The sequence below is a fragment of the Apus apus genome, chromosome 15 (genome assembly GCF_020740795.1).
Source record: "Apus apus isolate bApuApu2 chromosome 15, bApuApu2.pri.cur, whole genome shotgun sequence".
NCBI lineage: Eukaryota > Metazoa > Chordata > Aves > Apodiformes > Apodidae > Apus > Apus apus.
In genome coordinates, this window is record NC_067296.1 from 3,429,170 (window position 1) to 3,451,304 (window position 22,135).

General features: G+C 38.7%; 1 protein-coding gene across 4 annotated transcripts in view; it reads left to right on the forward strand.

Moving 5' to 3' along the window:
• Nucleotides 1–22,135, forward strand: part of PTPRT (protein tyrosine phosphatase receptor type T) — a 435,474-nt gene that overhangs the window by 171,098 nt on the left and 242,241 nt on the right. For all 4 annotated transcript variants that reach the window (XM_051633170.1, XM_051633173.1, XM_051633172.1 and 1 more), the window contains exons 4-6: nucleotides 1,770–1,851; nucleotides 5,232–5,347; nucleotides 7,557–7,731. In XM_051633170.1, coding sequence (XP_051489130.1) covers nucleotides 1,770–1,851; nucleotides 5,232–5,347; nucleotides 7,557–7,731 — 373 coding nt within the window. The remainder of the gene's footprint in view (nucleotides 1–1,769; nucleotides 1,852–5,231; nucleotides 5,348–7,556; nucleotides 7,732–22,135) is intronic.

Below are 22,135 nucleotides of genomic sequence, written 5' to 3' on the forward strand. Positions count from 1 at the left end.
ACATATTGATCTACTTTCATAGCCAGGGCAGGGGGTGATCAACATTTGCAAGTGGAATTTTTACTGTATTAAATCTTCTGATGGAGGGGGGGAAAAAGGAGACTAAACTGTGACAGGCTGGGAATATCAGCTTTTATTCAGAATGAAAATGAATGTTGAGAACTGGCTTTAGGTAACTAACTTTGTGTTCTAGGAGTGAATTTTAGAGTTTACAAATTGCTGAAATACTTATTCCTAGGAAACAAGCAGCTGACTAGAATACTGCTTTAATGGTAATAACTGTGCCAGCTGAACGTGTCAATTAGCTCTGTCCTTGAAACCAGTATTGTATATTCATGTAAAAAGGAGCAATTTGGTACAGTGTGAACATTAGTAAGAGAGAAAATGAGGACATCCCTTTCAAATACAGAAGATAGTATCCATTACATCTCCATTCTTTTTTTTTTTTTTCAATAGAACAAGATAGCACTTCATTCCTTTGAGAAGAGAATCACTAACATGAGAGGTGGCATTGCCAAGATGTATAATAATCAGTCTTCATTTTTCTTTTTTTTTTCTGTTGCAGTTTAACATTTCTAAGCTTCCTGTTCCTCATAGTATCATGGAATATCTCAAACTAGAAGGGACCCATAAGTGCCACTGAGTCCAAGTCCCTGCTCCTCGTAGGATGACCTAAACCAAACCATATGATGAAGGCACTCCGTGAATTCTGGCAGGCTTAGTGCTGTGACCACTTCTGTGGGGAGCCTGTTTCAGGGACTGACTACTCTCTCAGTGAAGAAACTTCTCCTAAAGTCCAGTCTGAACCTTCCCTGACACAGCTTCATTCCATTTGCCCATGTCCTGTTGCTGGTTTCCAGAAAGAGATCAGCACCTCTCCCTCTGCTGCCCACCTTGGCAAAGGTGTACACTGTGATGAGGACACAGTCTACAACTCATGTCCTGCTTTCCTTTAATTGTTGAACAAACTGCACCATACTTAATGCTGTTTTTTCCTGAATTTCTAGTTAGCTTATTTGGCAGTAGAGAACTTAATTTGAATGATCACTTTATCAGGTTTTTTAGGTTTGTTTTTTTCTGCACTGCTGATTTTCAGATAGCCTGTATATTTTAGTAACTGAATACTTTAGAGCAGGGCAGTTTTCCAGGTAAAATCACAAAGCCATAGGGAATAATTGAATTTCTGTCTATTCAGACCAAAGCAATGGCACATTCTCATTATCAAGTCACCTAAATAAAACAGAAAGTGCTAGGTAGTGTACCACTAATTTTGAGAAATACTACATGTCAGTTTTAAGAATATTCAGTCTCAGACCATGTTAGTTCAATCCAGGGAATCACAGAAACAACTTCATTATATCTGGGAGGTTCTTAGTTCAGAAACTTGAATCCAGGGCCATCTATTGCTTGTAATTTGCCTTCTAATGCTGCAATGACATGTATGCCAAATCCAGGGTTTCTCCAGAAGAATCCATGTGTGGTTCAATAAGAGATTTTTATCTCATGTGCAGCATTCTCCAACTTTGAAGCATAAGAAGATGATGTCAGATTATTATGCCCTTAATGTTCTTGGGCAGGTGCTTAAAGTGAATGTTGGTGTGTAAAGCAGGATGTAGTTACCTCTAATCCTAAGGAATGTTGCTCTAGCTTTTTGGTTTCCATATTAACCAGCTTTTCAATAATAATAATAAGAGCAGAACGTGGTGACTGCCCAAGTGAGAAACCTAGATGCTCTTTTTTAGAGAACTTGTTCTTATTTTGTATTTCAGGTGATATTTGAATCCGTCTCTCTGAAAGGACACCCAGGGTACATAGCTGTGGATGAAGTCCGGGTTCTCGCCCATCCATGCAGTGAGCACTCTTGGTTTTCCTAACTGTATCTAAGTGTTATGTTCCAGACTTTAAAGGAGTGATTTACCCAGTTGGATCAGCACTAAAATGTCATCTTGTATCCCTCTGTGACACCTAAAGACAATCAGCTTTGCATCATTATGCAACTTTGCAAGTTGTGCAAAAGGCAAAACTGCTCTCGGGCTGTAGCTAGAGCCAGGACAGCTGTGGAAATCTTTGTTTCTCTCTTGTTATGAGAACAGAAGCCTGATTGTTTAATTGTTTCTGAATTGTATTGCTATAGAAAACAATCTACAAAGCTTCTGATCATATCCTGTGTGGTTAACTTAAGAAGAAACAAGCAAATTGTTTCAGTATTTCCTCGGTAAAGGGCATATCCCAAAGGTCTCTCTCTCTCAAGTGTTAATCCCACTAAGCACCCTCATAAAGATATTAAAAATAAATCTTATTCAGTCAACACAGTTGCACAGGAGTAGAGACTAATGCAGGTTGATAACACTGTTGGAAAAATATTAGTGCCACATCTCTTCTATCACAGCCATAATAATAAGATTAGGTTGGGTTTGTTGTTTTTTTTTTCTATTTAAAGAAACTCTGAGACTCAATCTTAGCCTGAAATTATCTAGTGTCTCTATGCATCTGCAGTGTGGCTTGAGGACTGTGTGTGTCTATATTTTGTATGTAGTATACAATTTCTTCTAAATATTTTTAAAACAGCCTTTAACAGCCCCTCTGGCTAGTTGATAGTTTTAGTAAGTCAGGCAGTGACAGCTGCTCACAAAAAAATCATGGATCATATCAGCTGGTGTTGTTGTAATAAGTATTTCAAGGAACAGCTGCCATTCAATGTGACAGACGTGGTTTCTGCTCAAGTTTAACAGGACATTTCTGGTAACTACAGTATGGTTAATTGCTGTTTAACTAAATTATATTTGTATTTACCATGTGCTGATTGCTCAGGCCTTTGAGTGCATTTACTTCATTAAGAAATACTTCCAATCCGTATTAACCAGATGTTGCTGATAACTGGCAGCATCCACTCAAATCCCCCAAATGATCTCCGTGTGTCCCACAGCATGTTGGGTTATCCCTGATTCTTTTCCTGAGAAAGAGGCCACTGAAGAAATTCTGGGGCAAAGCCTAGCCAAGAAAGATAGGGGATTTTAAAACAGACATAAGATGCTGTTACACCCCTGCTTAATCAAGTATTTAAACTGATTTTAAATCTATTTCTCCAAGTATATGCGGGTTCCTTCTCAAAATTAAGTGCAAAACTTAAGCTCAAACCTAAATCTTAAAAGCTAAATGTTTCAAGCAGTTAAATACACCTTTTTGAATCAGTTTGCAACCTGCAGCATTCAGAACTTGCTAAGAAGCTGCAAATTCTCTGCAGTCTTTGTAAATGTTCCTCCTGCTGGATTCCCAGTATTCCTTTTCTTGTTCAGGGATGACAGCCACCACAGCAAATCTCACCAGAGTCTGTGCCACTGGCTTGTACAGGTTTTGCCCCTCATATGAATTTCATACTTAAAATAACTTAAAACATGTTGATCATGAAGCTCCTGATGTCCCTGGAGGTTACTGAAATTATTTGGGGTTATTTCTTTGTTTCTAGTTTACCTTGATAGATGACAGCATAGCAGCAAACCTCAGTAACAGCAAAACCACAATTAAACCCCCTTAATGACACAGTAATGGAGAAAAATAAACAACTTGCTCATGTGGTCTTATTTTTTTGGTGTGTGTCCTGCGAAGAAATGCACTGGAATAAAAATTTTCCTTATGCCAAAAGCTCACTGGCTCTGTGTGCATGAGCACACAGCACAGGGGAGCAGATACAAGCCAGCAGCAAACATGAAGCTGTGTAGCCTAGATCAGTTCAGTCACACCAAGCCCAAACTCCTGGTCCTCAGGTGTGCCCACCTGCCAGGGCACAGGGCTGTCCTACGAGTGCAAGTGCTCGTGCACACAGAGCCAGTGAGCTTTTGGCACAAGGAAAATTGATATTCCAGTGCATTTCTTCACAGGACACACACCAAAAAAATAAGGCCACATGAGCAAGGTGTTTATTTTTCTCCATTACTGTGTCATTAAGGGGGTTTAATTGTGGTTTTGCTGTTACTGAGGTTTGCTGCTACGCTATCATCTATCTGCTCACCTCAGACTGCAGGCAAAAGTCTGCAAATAACATGTAGTACATTCTGCCTGTTACCCAGAGGTAGATTTCCATTAAATTTTGATGCAAATTACTGATTCCCTGAAAGCACAATGGTACGGATTCCCTGTCTTTCAGGAGTTGTCAGCAAAATGTGAATGGGCTCCAGAAGCTAGATGAAAACATCTGGAGTGGTGTACAGGCATGAGTGCTCTCTTCACGTGTCTACAGTAGACAAATTCATGTCAGGCTTCATGCACAAGCACAGATGCCACAGCCTTTTGAAGCTCTTTGATTCTAGTAGATAAAGATGGGTTGGTTCATCCTCTGAAATTGCACATTTCATTGGTGTCTAATTATACTAGAAAATAAGATGAAGTTCAAAAATTCTAACCTTTAGAGTCTCGTAAGGCTCTTCAGTATGGCCCACTAGAAGTTTACAAATGATACAGAAACTTGCTTCTGAAGGACAGCAAGAACTAAGTTTATTTAGAGGTGTCAGAATCACTACAGTAATGTTTTTTATTTTCTTGTCAGTTAACTTAGGGAGGTAAATGAGTCTGGTATTTAGTAATACAGATAATCCTCTGATCTAGGTCCTTTGTGAACAAACCCAATGTCTGCATCTTGTATCAGTGGTTTAATTTTGAATTAATGCTGAATTTAGCATCAGCAAAACACTGATATCAGTGATCATAAAGTAATATAATTATACAGTCATATGAATAATTCATTTGATATTTGATATTAATGTCACATTATTATTCTAAAGATCTAGCATGTATTTGATAGTTAATATAATAAAAAGGTAAATATAACCCTTGGGAAAATTTCTTTGGGGTCAGTCATGTGTGACAAGCTCAAAAACATTTGATTACTTTTTTAGCTGCTTAGAAGAAATGGCTCAATTACCCTTTAAAGCAAGCAGTAAAAAAATGTGTAAGGAATTGTGCTGATGACCATGAACTTGTGTTGTGATTTGATCTAAATCTGTGTTTTCAGATGTGCCAGAGACCTGTATGACCCCTCAGGCCACCCTCTGGCACATCCATCATCCACCTCACTCTGCAGTGAACAGTTAAACAGGGAAGGACACTTTGAGCTTGCAAAATTGTTTTGCCAAGGATAGGTCCTAATGCTTTGCTGAGTGTTAATATCTGGGCTGGTGTAACACAGTCAATTACTGCCTTGCTCTACCCTTGCAATACTTTGCATCTTTTGTTAGGAAAAGCACCTCATTTCCTGAGGCTTCAGAACGTGGAGGTGAACGTGGGACAGAATGCAACCTTCCAGTGCATTGCAGGGGGGAAGTGGTCCCAGCATGACAAGCTCTGGCTCCAGGTAAAGGAATGTACTTTTTTTCGTGGTGGCTTTTTTGTCTGTTTGGTTTTGTATGGTTTTTTGGGGGGGGGGGGGGATGGTTAATTTTTTTTTTCAAGTAAAGTAAGTAGATAGTGAAAGACTGCGCAGTGGGGCAAAGATCTTTTCCTCAAGAAACTGTCATTAATTGTTTCTAGGTGATAGTTTAAGGTGATAAAAAAATAGAAAAAGGAAAAAGTGGCAGCAAAATTTAGGTTTCAAATATGTGTGCACCTGTAAGCACTCAGTCACAAAGAATAAGAGACAGAACAAGTGGAATAGTTCTTCACTTCTGCTTAATTATACAATCTTCTTTCCTCTCACTCTAAAAATATCCTTAGCCCAGAGTCAGAGACAACTTGTTACAAAGGAGACGTACTCTAATGTCTGAGAATACTACCTGAATGGTGAAAACAGGCAAAATCTGTTGTACTCACTGTTTTTCTTCATCCCAGTTTCCCTTGACTGCATTGATAGCAGATTGTTTCTTTTAGTCACTCACTGAAAGACCAAAACATTCCCTCTCTCGATGCGTGGGTTTGTTTTCACCCTACTGAGAGGTCTTGAAAGACTGGGTTGTGTTATTTATGTGGGTATAGTAACAACCTTAAGGACTCATTTTCAGTTCTAGAGTTAGAAGTCAAGTAGTTACCAAACTGAAGATGTGGAGTGCATGTTTTCCAGTGAAGAACAAAATCATTTCTTCAGCCTTTTGGAGTGCTCAGGCACGTGGAGTCCCAGCATCACCGTACTAGAAGTTTTTAAAATAGTTGAGCTCTTTGCTTCTTCTAAACTTGTGCCAAGAAACACCCAACTTTCTAAAGAAGTCAAGATTATTCTCTTGCTGTACGTACTGTGTGTGCAACGTAGGACCAACATAAACTTTCAGAATGCTTAAGAACAGCTTTTATTCTCAGCTTGAGCTGCTGTGACAGAAGGCCTGACCTCCTCGTATTTGTAACACCTGAGGCAGACAAGAGAGGCCTTTGGCATGGTTGCTATGGCATTTGTAGACACAGAAGTAACAGTTTTCTCAAATTTGATTGACTTCAGGCATTTTAACATACTTAAAAAATACCAATTTCAAATCTAGTTTAAATATTAGGGGAGGAATCAGTTTACCTAATCACAAACATGAACATTAGTACTGGGAAAAACACAAGTCGGTGAGAAATGTAGTTGGCATCATGTTAAGATGACTTGACAGTCACTTTAATTGTACTCTCATCACAGCTGTTCTCCCAAACATTACATTTTTATCTGAAGTTTATTAACCTATTGTCTACTTTTAGCATCCACAGAGATATATTTTTGTCTTATTCTTTATCTGTTAGTGAAGTCTTTCCTCAGTTATGTCTAGGTGTGTGTAAAAACACTTCTTGCCTGAGGCAATATGAACCTTTTCCTATGAGGAGCAGGGGCTTGGAGGGAAATTGTTATTGTTGCTAATGGAAACCTCTTTTCCATTCTCTAAAATTGAAACATTTAATGAAAATACCCTTTGAAACACCCCCAAAACCTGATTACTGGTTGTCAGTCATCATCCATGTGTTTTCCTTTGAAACTCCTAACAAACTAAACCAACTGAGCACGATCAGGTGTTTACATGGTGGAGAACTTCTCTTTCTAGATAACTCTTCATCTGTCCCTTTTCCAGTTGAGGAAGTGTAGCCTGGCATTGGTAGAGAGGTTTATTTAGGGATGTTGGACAAACAAGGATGTCTGCTCATGCAACTGATTTATTTAAATTGATCCAGAATTTGAAGTTTTACATCTGAAAAGGCCAAATGTATAAAATCTGTTCATTTGTAGCATTTTCCCAGATGTACAAAATCATTAATATGTAGCATTTTTCATATTCTAGCCAGGCCTCTGAATATACTGTGTACAATTGCATCATCTGAGCTGTCACTGTAGCTTTTTTAGTACATATATCACATAAAATGCCCAAATACGTTTCAAAAATGAAATAGACATGAAAACTTAAATATTTAAGACTATTTAAGTTCTACTTCATATGACCTTGTCTTTTTTGCAGGGATCTTTCCTTGAAAAATTGTGCTTGTAAAAAATTCTAACCTAACAATGAGAAGGTGAAGGTCTGAACAATGTTAAGCATCACAAAGAGAATTGCAGACAGATGCATAATCTGTGTGTCTTCATGACTTATATTATTTTTGTCTCTTTACAGCAGTGGAATGGGAGGGACACAGCATTAATGGTCACTCGAGTGGTCAATCACAGACGTTTTTCTGCCACTGTCAGTGTAGCTGACACCTCTCAACGCAGCATCAGCAAGTACCGCTGTGTCATTCGCTCGGATGGTGGATCCGGAGTTTCAAATTATGCAGAATTAATAGTGAAAGGTAGGTTGCCCTAAAGCAGCTGCTTTCTGCAAAACGAGTGTTTTCTCCCAGGTATTATCTAAGTTTAAAAATTGACATCCTGTTGGACCACCTTGTTTCATTCGTGCAAAATCTAAGTAGGAAAAAAAGGGTAAAAGTGACATGAATTTCAATCGCCATCTTAAAACAAATATATTTCAATCAAAACTTTGCATAGGACCCTCTAGATGAGGTTTTGTAGTAGGGCATAGAGCTATGGATACTCTGAATGGTAGTTTGTCTGTCAGGCAGTTTCATCTGCCTCCCTTTCCAGCAGTTTATCAGGCATCCATTATCCTGTGGTGGAGCACAGGATAGTCTGTGGAGACAGGAGAGTCTGCTCAAGGCTGCTGGGAGTAAATGACTGGATTAATTCTGCTGATGTCCTGAAGTACACAGTGAAAACATCAGTAGTTCTTGAAGGATGCTAGGATTTTAGCCCTGTTATTTACTGTGGTGCACGAGCTGATACTGTGCCTGACACAGGCAAGATGTGTCTAAATCTTGCTTCCATGAAACATGGACTAAAGTCCTATTTGCTGTGCTGCCTTTGTTTGTTTGTTTTTGATTTGTTTTTGTGGTTTGTTTTTTTACCTTAGCATGAGCTGCACCACAGGGATGCTCCCTGCTTCTTAGGTGGAGAGATCAGAAGGTGGCTAAGTTGCTCCTGAGACATTCTGATCTCAGGTAACATCAACAGGGAGAGGTGTGGTTCTGCTCACCGTGTATAATTTGATTGGGCTGTTTTGCTTTTCTGGGGAAGTGGAGGGCTGCTGTAGAAACAAGATCACTTTTGTCCACTGTTGTACTTTCTGTCAACTTAATTGTCATTTGACCATCAGGATACTGATGCCTTTACAATGCCTTAAAAATAGTGTCTTGTGTGGTGCAGATATTCAGGCTGACCATGAAAGGAATGCTCCTATGAGATGGCAAGTGCTTATAATTCCCACTCAGTGATCTTGCATCAGTGATATTGCATCCTTAATTCAGAGGAATTAATTTGTGATTAAAATGAAATTGTGTTGCCAGGAGTAGCATGTCTAGTATTGTATCACATCTAAACAAAGGGAAGGCAATCCTCCAGAGCAGCAAAAGATCAGAATATGCAAAATTGAGTAGGTGCAAGACACTTCCTTGTTCAAAAATATAAGAAGGGGAAAAATAGGTGAGTAAGTTATAAAAGTGAATGGTTGGGTGTCCACCAGGAAAGATCATTGCTGGATTACTCAGGCAGGCATGTAGCTAGAAGAAATGTTAGGAGAGTAATACTGTTATGGGTAGGTACACTCTGCTCCTTGTTCCTGTTTGGTAAGCAGGTAAGATTAAGGGGTTCATTTGGGATTAGTTTGATGCAGCAGTGTGACACCCTGGGATTGTGTGGATGACTGCTTCCAGACAGTCTGGCTAATTTTAGTGGGGATAATAGCAGATTTGTAATGCATGCACACAGGCTGAAATGAAGGCAAATTGGAATTGTCTAATTCTGAAGAGATGTTTATTGAATTGCAATAATGTACTTGGGTATACGTTAAATTAGTTTGTAATTGAAGTTTTGCTCAATTGATAGCCCTGCTTCTAAACCCACTAATTCCAAGCTAATACTCTGCTTCTGACGTGCTTTCTCTTGATTAGTTGAATGTAAAATCATAGGCATTTCCTCAAGAAAAGTGAAGTTTTAAAAGTATATATGTCTCTTTTTTAATGTAAAGATCTGTTTGCTTCCCTATGCATAAGATGTTTTGTTGTGGTATTGAGAAAGAGTACTTTACATTTCTCAATAGTTAATGAGAATATTTGGTAGACACAGAAAGAGAGATTTTGCTCTGAAATATATGTTCTACTTCTACACCCTAAGTTGGAACAACAGGTACCCATATCAGCAAATGAAATGATCAGTTAAACATGTCCCACTTTCTGCCACCCCCTCAGTTCTCCCTTGTCTATGTGAACACCTTTACTCAGGACAGTGTATTATTAGAATGTAATTAGTAGTAATCTTGTACAAAATATCACAACTGTATTAGTTTCAAATTAGCACAGCATATTTAGAGGCAGGAGGTGCCTTTTTGAAAATGCTTCTCTGTAGACCTGTTTGCTGTCTGTGCCAGTACCTTTCTGACTGTTGCTTGTCTTGTATAAATGACAATATATTATTCTTCTCTTTGCACTCTGGAATCATAATAGTCAAGCCAGAGAAACCCATAATTTCCATCTGTATACCTTACCATCTGTTGGTGCTCCAGTGGAAATAGCTCTTCTCTATTTCTTATCTCTCCCTGTTGCACATATAGTAATTTAATACAATTTTGTGCAGGGTGCTTTTCAAAAAACCCAGAGATTCTACCTCTTGCTATGCTGATGGCATGCGAATGGAATGCTGCTTGTCTGTAATTTTCTTGTAAGAAAAAGCTGCTTGGCAATTACTTGTGTTCTGAACTGTATGCAGGTTTTGCTTGGGTAAAGATTGTTTAAAGTAGTATGGGAATTGGCTGAAATCTTATAATTTAGGGTATGTATTAATTATAGCCTCCTTCCAGGACACCAGTCACATTATGTAAGGTTGTGAATAACATTTTGAACTCTGTGTGTGTGTGTCTGTGGAGGTTTGTTTGCAATTGGCTTTTTATTCCTGATTCCTTTCAGATATTGTGAATGCCTAAATTACTCTGTACGTGGTGGGAATCCATGGAGAGCTGATAAAGAGGGACTATTACAGCATCTATAACCTGTTTTTCATGAGCCAGTTTTTCTGAGATTTTCACTTTCCAGGAAGTCCCTCAAAATTATTTTGTTGCTACCTGATTAAAATTCTTTTAAGGCTCATGGCATCTTCTTAGGGTCTACTCTGCTTCTACAGAGACAGGAGTACTCAACAAAGCCCCTCTAAAGACATCCAAGGGTATGTTCTAGTCATCTTCAGTTTTGTCTTGGTTGATTTTCAAAGTGTTCAAATAGTCAACATGAATTAAAAACAACTTGTCTCTGAACTGAGTGGCTTCCTACATCCTTGTGATATTTGGGACAGCTCATCCTTTACCAGTCACTATTTTTTGAGATCTTCAGAGTCAATAACCTAATGCCTTAAGTGATACCAGTGGGAGAGGTGATTTCTTTTTCAGACTGGCTTACTATTTTTTTTTTTCTCTTAGTCTTTTCTGGTATGATACTCATCACTGTAATTGCACTGCCTGTTTATTAACTCATCAGATACTCAGTGGAAACTGCTGTAGCCATCTGAATCTTTTCTTCATAAGCAGGTGCTAAATTAAACAAACAAACAACACTAAACAAAACAAGCTAAACACAGACACCAAACAAAAATCCACAACCAAAAAAACCTCATGTCAAGTCATGGGAGCTGAGATACTCCAGTGGGAAAAGCACACTAAATAATTTTACATTTAGATAAGTCTAAGCTGCTCCAGTATTAAACATACTGTGCAAATTCCAGATTCACAATTATAAGGCAGATTCATCAAGGAAAACTTCTCCAGGTATTTCGACTATCTCAGTATTGTGTCTAAAATAGTTTCAGTTAATTGTTAAACAGCAGGAAGTCCCATTAGGGGAAAGTATTTTCTAGAGCTTAAAAGCAGGAAGAAATAAAACCTTCTCTGTTCTATGGGTGAGCATGCCTTTGGGCTGGACCCAGCCCTAGAAATGTCACATCAGGCCCTCCATGAGTTTCCTGGAACAAAACAAGTGCCGTGTAGGTATGAAAGTTTATAATAAGGTTACACATGCACTCTAGAGCAGAGATTGTTCCTGGGATGAAAATATAACTGTCTTCAGTGGAACTGTTCAGGATGCTCACAAACTACTTTTTACTTAATATAAAGCAATTACTAAGAGAGGTGGTGGGTATGAAAAAGATTCTTTGAAGTTTTTGCTTATTGGTTTGTGAATCCTTTTTTTTTCATGTCAGATGCACAGATAGTTTCATAGCCCAGGGTATTAATGCCAAATGTACTCATTAAAACTAGCTTAATGTCCTTGTCATGATGGGGAATTATAACTACTGTTTCCATGGTGGTACTCAAGTCCCCACATTTCACTCAGGAGGTTGGAGGTGTTGATTTGAAAAGTCAACACTACTGTAACTGTCCTTTTTTGCCAGAAGGATGGCTGGAAGACTAAGTTCATTCCCTGCCTTGGAACCACTTAGGAGATAAGCCCTTCTGTGGTATATGTGCATTTTAGATTTTACTGTTAAAAAAAGTAATTTTTTCTAGTATGCATTAATGAACTCAGCTAGGAATTTTCATGCCTTCCAGCTACTTATTGGACTCATCCAGATTGCAGAAGTTGCTGGGTACATTTGAATTCATCTGCCTGAGTAATGCACATTAACCAAGGTCCTCAAAATGACTGTCTTGTGAACAGGAGAGAGTCTCCTGCTGGAGCTCCCAACAGTGTCAGTAAAGCTGTGATAATGAGGGTTCCCCTCAGGCTGCAGGCTGTCTCGTTCTCTGTTTTTTTCCAGTTTACACAAATAGATTCAGTCTCAAAAATGTACATGTACTGTACTCTGAGAAGGTAAGTATAGATTTGATAAAGCATGTAATGATTTTGCTCCTTTGAACACTCCACCAGCACAGAAGGGTTTTGTGTGTGTGCATATGAACTATTTATGATGGTTATGTTTGAAATTACTGAACAAGGGAGAATGGCTTTGTGATTGTAGGGTGTCTAAAAAAGCCACTTATATTCCTTTATTTCTTAGCAATCAGAGTGGGGTAGGGAATGTACCATTCCCTTCCCTCATCTTCGTGTCTGCCTGCTAATTACTTGAACTTCTCATTGCTCTGTTTAATCATCTGGTTTAATGTAGTCCAGTAGCAGTTGCTTTACCTCAGTTTTTAATCATTAGCTGGCTGCATGGTGAGAAGAGAGGAGGTAAAGAGATTACAAACACTCATACACCCTCACCAAGAAGTGTAACTCTGCTTTCTCTTCTTTCAGTCCAAGCAAATATCTTCCTGTGAGGTAGATGGGGGAGATAGGAAGGCAAAGCCACTGTTGCACAGGAATCAGGAGTTAGTATGAACAACACGTGTGCTTTCACAAGGAAACATTTCCTTCTCCTTCTCTTTTCCTCCAAAATAGAGATGGGGAATGCAGCAATTAATGTATCCTTGATAAACAGGATCCAATGTTCAGAGTTACACCAAGCATCACACAAACTTGCAGTCATGTTCCTTCATGTGCATTCCTTGTTTCTCATGTTTACATTAGTCAACAAGGTATAAATTAGAGGAAGTGTATCCAGCAGGAATACCAAGCTACAGCTGGGGTTCAAGGAAAGTTTGTAAACTAATGCTATATTGACAATTCAGTCTGTATTTTTCCCCAGCTTTTTATCTCTTTCTTCAGTAACCTTTCTGTTTCTGTGTAAAATGAGCAAGGTCTTGAGCTTAAAAGTCTTGAACTTTACCTTAGTTGTAGCCACTTAGAAAATTATAATGGCTTTCCTCTCACACCACTGAGCTGAGTTTCAGGAATTTCTTGAAAGATGAATGGTGTGCATTGTCTGGGGATCTTTTTTTGTTGTTTTTTCTCAGTGAGGCAAATATATGTCCAACAATTCTGGTTTTATTCTGTCTCAAATTTCACTTCAGACTGACAGAGAGGGATGAATTTGCTTGGATTTGTTTTTAGTGTATAAAATTCTAAGTATGATGTTACTGATCAAGGTCTCGACTAAGTACAAGATATAGCTGCAATAATAAATGGAGAAAGATTAAAGAAACAATCTTTCTGAAGCAGAAAGGACTTGAGTAAATATTCTTCAGTTTTCCAAGGATGAAAAGAGTGTTATGGAAAGCTGTTTCTTCCCTACTTGTTTGTGGAATTATTTCCAACCTCCATGATACATCTTGGGTGCCAGTTGTTGCTGGGTTTGGTGAGCAGACAGCTCATGTCAGCTGAGGTTCTGGTGACTGAACTCACAGGGGGAGTCCTTCTTGGTCTTGGAGAAAGCTTTACTAGTGAGTAGAGTAGTGATGAGGTAGCTCAGGGTTATATGTCATTTTCTTCTGTTTCTCAAGAGTCTAAAAACAGCTTTTCCTCACATGAAGGTATGAGAAACTTGGTAGAAGACTGGGGTTTTTCTATATATCTTTAATTGCAGTTAGTCTAACTGAATAACTCCAGGCTTTCCTGTGGGCATAAGGGAGATTTCCTGCTGCTTTGGTTAGTAACCAAGTTAGTTAAGCAGAGGGAATCTCCAAAGAACAAAAATAATGAAAGGTAAAACACCACTGAGTGGTTCTTTTTTCTCTCTGCTTTCCTTGACTTTTCCACTAATTGATCTCATGGGGTAGACCTCTGCAGAAAAGGTGATAAGACCTTGTTCTCACATCTGCAGTTCTGAGGTGCCTTATCCCATCAAACAATGCAAAGGAGAAGATGAGCATCAAAGTCTAAATAAGCAGACTTCTCAAAGTATCATGAATCCTAAAGTGTTTAAAATGCTTCAATATTTTATGGCAAATGTTGGACTTCAGATAAAATGCATGATCCAAAAACTAGTGAAAACACAATGTTATTTATTGGTGTGTATTCCAGGAAACCATACCCACCTAGGAACTTCCTATTTTAGAGAAAGCTCCCAACAAACTGTGCAGCTGGCAGACCACAAATGTATGTGTCTCAGCCTACGTAGGATTACACTTGTATTTGGAAGTATGGACAAGGAAATCTCACATATTTCATGCTGCCTTCCATCTTGAAGAAAAACAGCAGCAATGTGACTTTCTAGGATATAGCTGCTCAGTGTAAAGAGTGTTAACTCTTAGAGTTCTTGGGTCTTCAATACTGGAGGCTTCCATTGTGCTGTAGTGTCCATTTGTCAGCCTACAGAGTCTTGCAACTACCAGTTCTCATAATTTTATTTTTAACAGGAGCAGTAGCAGTTACTTGGCCAGTATTACTTCTCCTCCCCAATAGATTTCTAGTATGTTTGCCAAGTGTAGTCAAAATACAGAATTAAAACTTTATATCATGTTTTCTCCAACCTGTGCTGCTGGTTTCTAGCAGGGTGTGTGCCTGCTAGATGACCCTATGGTTTACATCTTGGAGTCAGAACTCTGAGCCTTTTCAGTTTCTCATTAAAATTAACGGTGTAGAAATTGATTCAGGGCTGTCAATGCTCAGAAAAGAGCATCTAATATTAAGGACATATCCCAAATGCCTTTGCTGCCTGGAAACATTCTTGCCATGGGTTGGTTGGCAACTCAGATCACCAGTTGTCTGCCATTATAAGATGTGTCTGGCAGCTTTTCATTGTTGCTTGTTTCTTTTTAAAATACAAATTTTCATGCCATATGGTTGTTAATGATGCTCATGTGACATTACAACTCAAAATTAAACTTTTCTATTGCTTGTGCTTTAGCTAAAAGATTTAGTAGAAAAGATGAGCCACATTCCTTGTTAACTCTTCTGCTCATCTCTCTTCTGCCTTTTTAATTGTAGGGAAATTATTAATGAGCTTCTCCTGGAAAATAGAATCTGAAGCTGTTCTTAATTTACCCACCCTGTGGTTACAATCCTGTTAAATGCTTTTAATTCAAGAGAAGTCCCTTGAAGTATCATCTGTCACCATACTTAGATGTTGGTGAAGAGTCTGGCATGTTTTAAGCATAGTTGGACACTTGTGAGATATAATTGTTGGCTGTGAGCTGTTATCTCGGCAGGAAAGAGATCCTTTTCACATCAAAATATTACTTCTGGTGCAGCAGGAAAAGAGATCTAAACAAAGCAAAAAAAGAAAAAAAATATCCTTAAAAGGTAGTGCTTTATTTAATATGAAATGCAAGCAAGGATGCATCAGATTTCTTAGTATGAAAATGTGGTCATTTATTTGAGATTCTATAAGAATAAACCAGCAAAACAGAGTGTATTTATGATACAGGGAGACCTACAGATCCCATCTGTACAGGAGAAACAAATTAATTTCCAAAGAAGGGAGTAGACTGTTTCTGTAGATGCAAAGCCTCAGAACAATGGGTTTATTGGAACTTAAAAGAAGAATTGCAGAGCTAGACACAGTGTAAGAAAACATAGTGATGTCCTTCAGAAATGCTGTAGATCCTGCAGCCAAGAGGGGTTCTGCAAGGGTCTTGGTTGTAGGATAACTGAGCTAACAAGTTCAAAATCACCTGTGGAAGAGAGAATTTCTGTCCTGAGCAAGGTTGCTAATGAATTCTGCAGCCACCTTTACCTTGATTTAAGCTTTGCTCTGTGTTGGCAATGTCCTGTGAACCTGCTTAGTGCAGGGCTGGGTTTCTTAGCATGTGTGAAATGTATTCTCAGCCTTTATTTTCACTCCTTAAAAAAAAAAAAAGCCAAACAAGTGATGTGCTGTGGGGGGGAGTTAGACTAGATGATCTCTAGAGGTCCCTTCCAACTGTGACAATTCTGTGAGATACAACAGTGAAAAGCAATATATTGGTTCCCAGTGATCTGTGCTAAAGACCAGCTCACCTTGATTTATCTAACTTGGCTTTTTTTCCCTTTGTACATCTTGAACAACCTTTGATTGTGTTGAGGTCTAACCCTTTCTTAAACAACCTTTCATGTGTGTACTGAGGCTTCCTACAGACTTCCAGGTCTGTGTGTTACACACACCCTTCCACCTCCTTTTCTTTGGAACAATCTGCTACACAGGCTGCAGCTGATCTGCTCCAGGGGCCCTTGTTTGGAGGCTGACATTTACAAGCTGAAGCTCTAATCCTAAAGTAAAGAAGGCTGCAAGTTTTAGAGGAAAGAATGATGGAGCTTTGTAAACCTTGAATAGTTGAGTTCAGAGCTAAGGATATTAGCATTATGGAGCTCCAGAATCTTTTTAGCTTCAAAGCCAGGGAGATGATAAAAGTCTTTTGAAGTCTGTTAGCAGTGCTGAATGGAGGGCACTCAGCAAGGTGTGTTAGGTATTCTGGTGAATGGGATGTTTAAAGTTTGCATAGTATTTACCTCTGAATGAAAGGGCTGAACTGCTTTGCTTTCAAAGCCAGTACATCTGAACTCCAGGGAGAAGCTGGGTGTTGGTTGTGTTTGCATTTGTCCTATCTGAATGAAGAGATTAGAGAGCGTGTTTCTGTGTAAAGGAAGGAATGATCACTTTGAAGTTAGTTCCCCACTCAACTGTGAGATTGTTTGAGGCAAGAAAATAGACGAAATTACAGTTTTGAATTGAGATTTTGCAGTCCCCCCTGCTCCATCTTCACCCAATTGAAAAAGGTTTCAATTTTCTGAACAAATGATCTCGTAACATCTGTTCCAGCTGTAAGATGATGGAATACACTTCACATAGAATCACTACTTCTGTGCTGCTTTTTGACTTTGATCTAACGTGTTAATCTTCTGCCATGTTAAATACCACCACTTATTCTGCTCTTCTGCTATTGCTGGGACACTGGTTCAGATCACATCCTCACTCTTAGCCCTTTGAATTTAAAGAACACTTCATCTCCCAGAGCAGAAACCTGGTGAGCAGCAGTTAAATTAGGGTGATACTTCCAGAAAGCCCTGCCACTATTTTAATTACTAGACTATGAATTTGAGAAGGAAAAAACCTCACAAAATATAATGTTTCTTAGCTCTCTACAGTACGTACGGTCTGCTGAGCAGCTGTGCTGGAGCACCTTCAAGGTGGACCTTGTAAAACTCTACCTTGGCTTATTTGTAGTGCTGCTGATTCTTCTAGATTTGCTTGTATTATGAATAATTTCAACTGCAGCATTGTGCTCTGCTACGCTGCACAAATACATAAAAATGCTGATCTGAAGAAATTATTCCAGTTCTCTTTTTTTTTAACCAGGTTTCTCTCGAGTGCATCTCTTACTTCTCTCTCTTTCTCAGCAGGAAACTTTCCATAAGTGCTTGTTGGTATGTGAGGAAGATGCAAATAGCTGCAAGACGTGGGCTCTCTCTGTTTGGATCTTATAAATCAGTCTTTGCCTTTACTGTCCTATTTATTAGCCTGCAGCTAATACTGAATTACATGACAGACTACAACTTACAAACTGTTCCCTCAGCAGGAAACAGACACAAATTAAAATGGAAGAAGCTTGGATTGCTTACTTCCTTAATTTTATTTTTTTTTTTCTTTCATATTATGGCAAATGTTTCTTTTGTAGTTGCTGCTGCTTATGAGTTTTTGACCCGTGTGAACCCTGCTGACTTGATCATATTGCCTTTTAATCAGCAGTGTGATATTATTCGGTCTTCTGACCCAGGTTTCTCACAAAATAATGATTTGTCAGTATTTTCTATGATTTTGAGGTTGAAACTCTAAAGATAAACATTTCTCTGCTTGCTCTTACATCGTTTTCTACCATCTCCCTTCTGCTTAACCTTACCTCTGTTACCTTTGCTGTACTTGATGAGTCTTGCAAATAGTTTACTTTTGTTTGTCTTATGTCAAAGATATGGTACTTTAGGGATGACCAAGAATGTTGGTATATTGGTTTTGTTGCCTGTTGGGCAATTTAGAGCATGCAGAAGTCACTTAGCTTGTAAAAACTTGGGAAGTTTATGATTATTGTTGTAGTCACAAACCTGTGTGCTCTTGAGAACTGAAATCTTGCTGTGGAAAAGCATTTTGTGCAAATTTCTGTATATCCAGCTATGAGAAGTCATCAGTGTAATGCCTTTTCAGTATTTTCTTTTTCAAGACTTAAAGTTGGGGATGTTGACTTGACTCCAATATTAAATTATGTACTTAAAGCCCTGAGTCTTAATTTCTGCAAACAGCCTCTGGCAATGGAGTGCTCTGTTTATTTTCTGTTGCTTAGAAAGGACAAGACTACATTAAAAGCTGGATGGATGAGGTGACACATGTTGAGGGCAGACAAGGCTTAACTCAGCTATCTAGAATTTAATTGCATATTGGCAGTAATTAGCAAAAATACAGTCTTTGTCTCCAAGATATAACCTTTTCACTATGTGCATGGTCCTCTCCAAAGCTTTGCCAATTCAGTGTAATTTACCATTACTTAACACTGCACTTAGTCAAGGAGTCTGAAGAAACTCATTCTGCTCTACAATTATCCTCAAATTCACTGTAATTCCTTTTTATGTCATCTTCTTAGAATCACAGAACTGTGATAGTCTTTGCTGTAGGATTACTGGTATTTTCAGGCCAAACCCAAAATGTTAATACCCTACAGTAAAGCTGTGATAGTTTCACTAGGAACACGATGATTTACTTTCAAAACAGAGGATCTGAATTTTCTGCATGCCTTAGCCCCAGGTGTAGTTCTGTACTCATAAGGAAGTTTTATATATTTTTTTTAATGCATCTCATCTGATTTGCAGATATCATGGCAGGCAGAAAAAAAGGTTTTCTCTATTTTGACCTTTTGCCGTATACAAGCCACGGAATTGACAAGTCTTTCTAGAATCCTGTTGCAGATGAATAGCACAAGATTTTTCAAAAGGTTGATCATTATTAAGTTTTTTAAATGATAAAAACCCCCTCCATACCTTTAGGTGATCTCTTTCAATATTTAATTCTCTTCACTGCTTATCGTCTATACCTTATTCCAGTCAAATGTTTCCAGCTTTTGCATCTGTAACTTCTTAAGTCTTTCTGCTAACTATAATAAATCTGGAAGTATTGAATGTTGTTTTCTTGTGTAGGATCTTGTGTTGACCATGATCAATTGGTTAATTTAGGTAAGTGTCTGAAGGATCTTTGCAAGGTTCTTTGTTCTGTCAAAGTGCTGCTATCAGCTCTGGGGAAAGGATCTCAAACTGGACTTTCACACATTTGTGAGATGTTCTCTTTTGTTTCCACAGTGAATAATTTTGCTTTCCATGTTTATTCCTTTTCTTGCTAAACTTCAAAGCATATAGATTTTTTTTAATATTTCCCTCCCCCCCCAATTTGAACATAAGCCTCTTCAGCAGTGACAGAGAACAGAGCTATAAACATGCACTCCATGATCAAGAAAAAGCAGAATGTTTCACACAGAACATTTCAATTTTTTTTTCATGTGGCCAGAGGTGATCATTGCCTGCTCATGAGAGTAACAAATAACAGATGTATTAATAAGAAACTGTCCTGGATGCTTCAAGGAATGGCTAATGAAGACCTGACAGAAGATACTGTGGTTCAGGTGCAGTAAAAAATATTAGTCCTTTTATCAGACGGCCTTCTGGTGTCTGTCACAAAAAGAAAAATGTCATGAGGCTCCCCCCAAAAACTCTTCTGTGTCACAGAAAAGCTTTCATAACTGGGACATGCAAATATTTTTGTGCACTTGCACCAAATTCCCAGCACTGCCAGTATCCCATGAAGGCTGACGTGGTTCCATAGTAGCTAGACGTGTTCCCTGGTATGTTAGATTTGAAATAGTTTGAGGGAATATAGTGGCTTTTTCACGTGTGCTGTCCCTAGAATTTGACTCCCTGCATGAGTGCCTCGGGAAGGGTGTGCTGCTTTAGCAACAGGGAACCAGCTGGCAAAAACGTGGGCAAAAGGAAAAATGAAGTGATAATGTCTGTGGTCTTCTTGCTGTGATAGCTGTCATCTCTGTTCCTCAGCTCCATAGCCTGTGCTACAGAGATCAGTACCTCACCTAGGAGGTAAGCTTTTCAGATATTTAGTTGGATTTTAGTAACAGTTTTTTGGAATTCTTTGTGTTTCTCTGTATCTATGTGCTTTTTAACCCTGATAGGAATAAAGCACAAAGTATTTTGTGAGCATTGGCAACTGAGCTGTCATCAGCACTTAGGTAAGCTGGTCGTTTGGTTGTGATGGAAAATGAAATGTTTGTGCTTCTGGAATTAATGACATTCAGATCTGGTTTGGTGCTGGTTCTCCCATCCTTTTCCTTTTTGTGCAGGTAGTTTCAATCTTCCCCAATTTCTCGCAGGCTCTGGAATGCTTTTTCTTTTTGGTAGAAATAGCAAGAGCTGTCACCCCTCGTTACAGCTATCATAGTGAACAGCCCACCATGCAGCATATTGGAATTCCCAGCATTTATTACTGCCTCAAAATGCATTTTGTGAGAAAAGATAAAGAGCTGATCTCTTGGCAAGACACTTTGGAGTCTTTTATAGGGAACAACCTAAATCAAGAAGTCTTTCAAGACCGGGCTTTAGACAAAAAACAGGCAGATATACAGCCCAGGAGAGGTGAGAGATGGAAGTGTTGTGATCTGCAAGGTATTCTGAAATTCCAGGTATGGCAAAGACCTGAAAGAAAAAGATAAATAGAATGGTCAAGAAGGATTTCCCTATGTTTCATATGACTCGACACTTTCAGTGTGTCTGCATGAAGTTGGGTTGCTGGGAGTGGTGATAATGCCCTTTGTTGCACTATGGGAGGTGAGGTGGGATTTTTGACACAAATCCTGAAGTCTACTTCAGCTGATATTTAGGGATATTTATAGTTGGGAAGGGACAGGGAGGGTTCCCAGGCAGAGTCACACCTTCCTGATTATCAGAGACCTTGTAAGGAGGTCTGTGTTGGCTGAATGGTTGGACTAATGGAGTAAAGGTGGTGTGTTAATGTTCAACCATCCAAACCAATGCAAGGGCTTGACTGGAGCATGAATATATAGGAAAATCTTAAAGTTCAGAGTAAGCTTAGAGGGTTTTTGTTGTTAGCTATTTAGGGCAATGTTGTGACCTGTAAAACAGGCATAATCCAGCCTTGGAAAACTTTATGTGAACACTAAAGATGCCTCTTACTCAATATAACACTTAATGGCTAGTTATTATTATTATTTTTGTACATCTAGAACTGACTGGTGCTTAGCAAAAGTTCTGTTTTTATCAATTAATTTTGCTGTTCAAATTTCAGTAAGTTGGCAGCCCTAGATTTTTGTTTTCTTTCAAGTTTGATTTGAAAATTTCAGATAAGCAGATCTACAACCTGACCTTAAATGTAAGGCCTTTTTCTGTAGCTTACACTGCAACTTTGCTGTTAGTTGAAATAAACCCTCCCTAGCTGTTATAGCTAGAAAACAGTCAAATTAAGTGAAACTGGGGGGGAAGCACTAAACAGATTTATTTACTTGAGAAATCTGACTTAGATCTTACTATCCAAGCTGGCTTGTCCAGTGAATGACTTGAATTTTCTCTGGAAGCATCAAATGAATTGGTAAATGCACAACATGAAACGTCTGTGACCTCTACAGGCTTGCAAAACACTCCAGGATATCTTTATATGATGTCCTTGTGTGTTTTGCTTAACTCTATAAAGTCTAAGCAGCCTCAGTACCATCTGTATTCAGTGATGGCTGAAATTTCTCTAGGAATCTGAAGATCACAGAATCACAGAATGCCACGTTGGAAGGGATCTCAAGGATCATCTGGTCCAACCTTTCTAGGTAGTACTATAGTTTATATGAGATGGCTCAGAACCCTGTCA